The sequence below is a fragment of the Paroedura picta genome, chromosome 2, assembly GCF_049243985.1.
Source record: "Paroedura picta isolate Pp20150507F chromosome 2, Ppicta_v3.0, whole genome shotgun sequence".
Classification (NCBI taxonomy): domain Eukaryota; kingdom Metazoa; phylum Chordata; class Lepidosauria; order Squamata; family Gekkonidae; genus Paroedura; species Paroedura picta.
In genome coordinates this window covers 67244196-67247799 of record NC_135370.1, presented here as the reverse complement: position 1 = coordinate 67247799, position 3604 = coordinate 67244196, and the positions used below count along the sequence as shown (strand labels likewise).

Below are 3604 nucleotides of genomic sequence, written 5' to 3'. Positions count from 1 at the left end.
ATGAAACGTAAAGGGGCTTGACAGAAACTAAATTCTCAGCTGGGTCAAATGCTGCACAAACAGCATTTCCAGACTTTGTTTGCATTCTTTTTCTGTATTAGCTGCTGCGGGTCTTATTAAAAATGTAACAAGTTCGTTACTTGCTCCATCCCCTGTGACTCTGGTTGTGCGCCAAAACATGAGCACGCGCGTTGCTATGGCAGCGTCGGAGTCAGCTTGTCACTTTCTCGGATGTTGTGCTGCACGCAGCTTTCACAGCACTTTGCTTTCTTTACGGCACCCACGTGTGCGCTTTTTCTTTCGCCTTGCGGCTCCCGACTGGCGCTGGCGGCTGCTGTTCGAAAGCGCAGTCTGGGTAGGTTAAAACGGGGTTGGGGTGATAGCAGTTTGTTAAAAAGGGGCTCGCTGATGTGTTTTGTCCATCGGGCCTTTATTCTCAGCGCTGTTTTGCGGAGAGTAGGGGATGTGTCCCGCAGATGGGAGAGGGGGAAGCCTCGGGCACTTGCTTTGTAGTTTGGGGAAACTCATGTTCCAGTATTGGGCTGAAGAAGAGTCACGGCTTGATTTTGTAAAGCTATCTATTGTAAACGTAAATGGACGAGAAAGAAATTGAGGGGAAAGAGGAAGCAACAGGAATAAAATCCGTTGCAATTAAATAAAGAATTAATTAGGACCAGCGACTGTAGACGAAGAGAAGAGCTGGCACTCTTGAGAGGTAGGTGAGGCTGTGAGAGGACTGTGGATGGCCCAAGGTCTACCCAGCTGGCTGCATGTGAAGGAGTGGGGAATGACACCCAGTTTCCCAGATTGGAGGCCACGGGCTCGGAATCATCACACCAAGCTGACTGTCAAGTGGGGCTGGCAGTTCCAGTTAATTCAGTGGGGGAAACAACTAGATGGGTTTTTTGTTGTTGTTATTTTAAGACGAACTCTTACATAGTTAAAGCCTAGCCATGAAAGACTCAGCCTGTGGCCTTGTCATTGACAGACTAATTTGCTAGGCCCCAGGCCAGGATTTCTTGTGTACTGTTTGTTTGTTTTTGTGCGGTGTTTTATGGAAATGTGTTTCAACTTTTGGGGGGGTAAGCTGTTTTGGGTTCCCATTGAGGAGAAAGGAAAGGGAGAAATATTAAAATAAATGTACAGTTTACATTTTAAGTTGGAGAAGGGATGAGACTTCATCTAATAGGTAAGACCTGTGATCTTAGAAAGAAAAGAGGAAGAGACTCAAAGGGCAATAAATTAAATACAAGGAAGACTCTGGATATTTAAAGATCAGTAGAACTGCCAGAATGCAAGATTGATGTGAACAATTCTGCATGTGTTTAGATGTCAGATTCAAAGATGATTCCTAAGCCCCCATAGGATTGCAGTTTTATTAATCTAATCCTTGCTTAGAAATGTTCCACTGAGTTAAAGGGGATTTACTTGCCGGAAAACAGAGGTGATTCCCTTTGCCTCTTTATTGATCAAGATTCGATGAAGGACATGAAATGAAAAGAATGAATGCTGGTTTCTTTTGCAGTGCTTTTTAATGTATTTGTTCATGTAAGACCATAAGATCAGCAATGTAGCATGTTTTTGTGTATTGAGTGTGGAGGCTGTTGATTGAAGACAGAGGTCTGCAAATATTTTTATTCCTTGTTTCTTTGTCATAAACAGGATAGAAGTTGACTATGGCAGCTCGTTTCCTGTACAAAGCAGCAGTCATGGTGGAGAGACACAGGACTGGTTTTCTGATTGTTTCCTGTGCTGGACTTCTTGGTGCCAACCTGGCCTTTCACATTGTCCCTCAGAAAACATTAAAACCACTGTACCAGGCCTGGTCTGAGAGGCAACAAGAACTTTCAGAAAAATTACACAGCCTTTTCCATGAAGTTCTCAGTGATCTCCAAGTGAAGTCAGAAAATCATTACCAAGCCTTTGCTGCCTCCAGCTTCCACCCAGTTAGTGCTGGAATTCCATGGCTACCTGCAGGCTGTGTTGTGGGCATCCCTCTCAGTTTTGCTGAAACAGCTGATGATGAGCATGTGATTGTCAACCATATTGTCATGGTTGAAGGCAAAGAAGTAGACTGGAAGAGCACAGAAGGTCTGGCCTTGAAGGAAGCTTTGATCCTTTCTTCGGAGGCTCAGAAGTTTGCCATTGCAAGAGAGGTCATGTACTTGCAAAAGAACAGTCCCTTAATACATGCAGCTGTTGCTCCCATTTGTCTATCTGGGACATATATCTGTGCAGTAGCTATAAAGCAGCTCCTGGGTTTATATTCTGGGCCAGTGGTGTTACGAGGCCTTTATAATATAGCAGTTGCCATAATTGGATTGGTGGGGTACTGTCTGGTGTATGATGCTGTGAGCCGAGCAGTAGATTATAGGATAGACAGAAACACAGCCGCGATTTCCACTGACTTTGCCAAAGGTGGGGTGGAGTTCTATAATAAAATATTGGCCCAGAACAAGACTTTTCGTACACTCATGGGCAAACGAGGGGAGAAGACATATGCCCCAAATGGTAATCTTTTCCCAAGATACGGGTTCAGATTAAAGCATCCACCATATACTTCCAGGAGGGATTTGATTACTAGCATTTTAAGCATGCCCCAGGCATAGGGAGGGCATGATTCACTATTAAACTTGTAAATAATGTATTCTTTTGGAACTCCTGGTTTTTGTTTCATGTGCTTTCATTGGTATTTCCATTTGGGAGGAAGAAAATTCTTTACTTAAAAAAAAACACATCTTGTATTCACTGGATGCATGTCTCTTAAAAAAATCTTTGAAGCCTTGCTTCAAAGGTTTTGTATCATACATGTCTCTAAAATCCATCTTAAAACTCAGAGGGAGTGTTACTTTTTAGGCATTGGAAGGTACCAAATCAAAAGAGCTGACATTCTGTGTTTTATTGGGGGGGGGGGGGTTAGTACATGACTATATAGAGTTTTCTGACCCTTCCAATGTAAAGAAGGAGAGATTGTATGAATACCTGGTGAGTGTAGAATCTTTATCCCTTTACTAGGAGAAAAGCCCGTTGTACAAAAAGTACAACGGGCGCTAGCCTTCTGCCCCCCCCCCCCAACCTAGGCAGGCCTGCTGAGGTCTGACAAGGCTGGGTCAGGGCAGCTTGGGGAGGGGGTGAGCACTGGGGGGGCCTCCCTCCCCCCCTCCTGGGCAGCCCTGCCGAGGCCTGGCAAGGCTGTGACCGTGGCTGTTCAGGGCGGGGGAGTGCTGGCGGGGGCTGCCTTCATCCCCCCTCCCACTTGGGCCTGCAGCCCCAGGACTTCTCCCCCTCCCAGCTCCTGCTGGCTGCCTGGCTTACCGCAGGCTGGCACTTCTTCCACATGGAAGTTGGGGTGGGATGTGGCCAGGGGCAGGACAGCCTACCTGATTCGCCCTTCATTGGACAGGTGGCCAGTCCGGTAGGTGATTAGTCCCAACTCCTCCCACCACCCCAATCAGGCTTGTTTTATGTTATGGATTCTTAAAAGGAGGGGGAGGAGTTCCTAACAGAAATAAAAGCGTTACTAAATGTTGGCTTTTTTCTATTGATAACTGAATACATGAAAGGTGTTGCATACATGAAGCTGCCTTATACACCCTTGGTCCAT

The 3604-nt window shown here is 45.7% G+C and overlaps 1 protein-coding gene across 2 annotated transcripts; it reads left to right on the top strand.

Moving 5' to 3' along the window:
• The first annotated feature begins 270 nt into the window (after window positions 1-270).
• TMEM177 (transmembrane protein 177) lies at window positions 271-2647 on the top strand. 2 transcript variants are annotated; one of them, XM_077320557.1, is made up of 2 exons: window positions 271-355; window positions 1663-2647. In XM_077320557.1, exon 2 carries the CDS (start codon window positions 1677-1679, stop codon window positions 2607-2609), a length of 933 nt encoding a protein of 310 aa, XP_077176672.1. In that variant the 5' UTR covers window positions 271-355; window positions 1663-1676; the 3' UTR covers window positions 2610-2647. The 2 variants fall into 2 exon arrangements, with proteins under 2 accessions (XP_077176672.1, XP_077176673.1); XM_077320558.1 differs by lacking the exon at window positions 271-355 and adding an exon at window positions 441-715.
• Window positions 2648-3604: the final 957 nt, after the last annotated feature.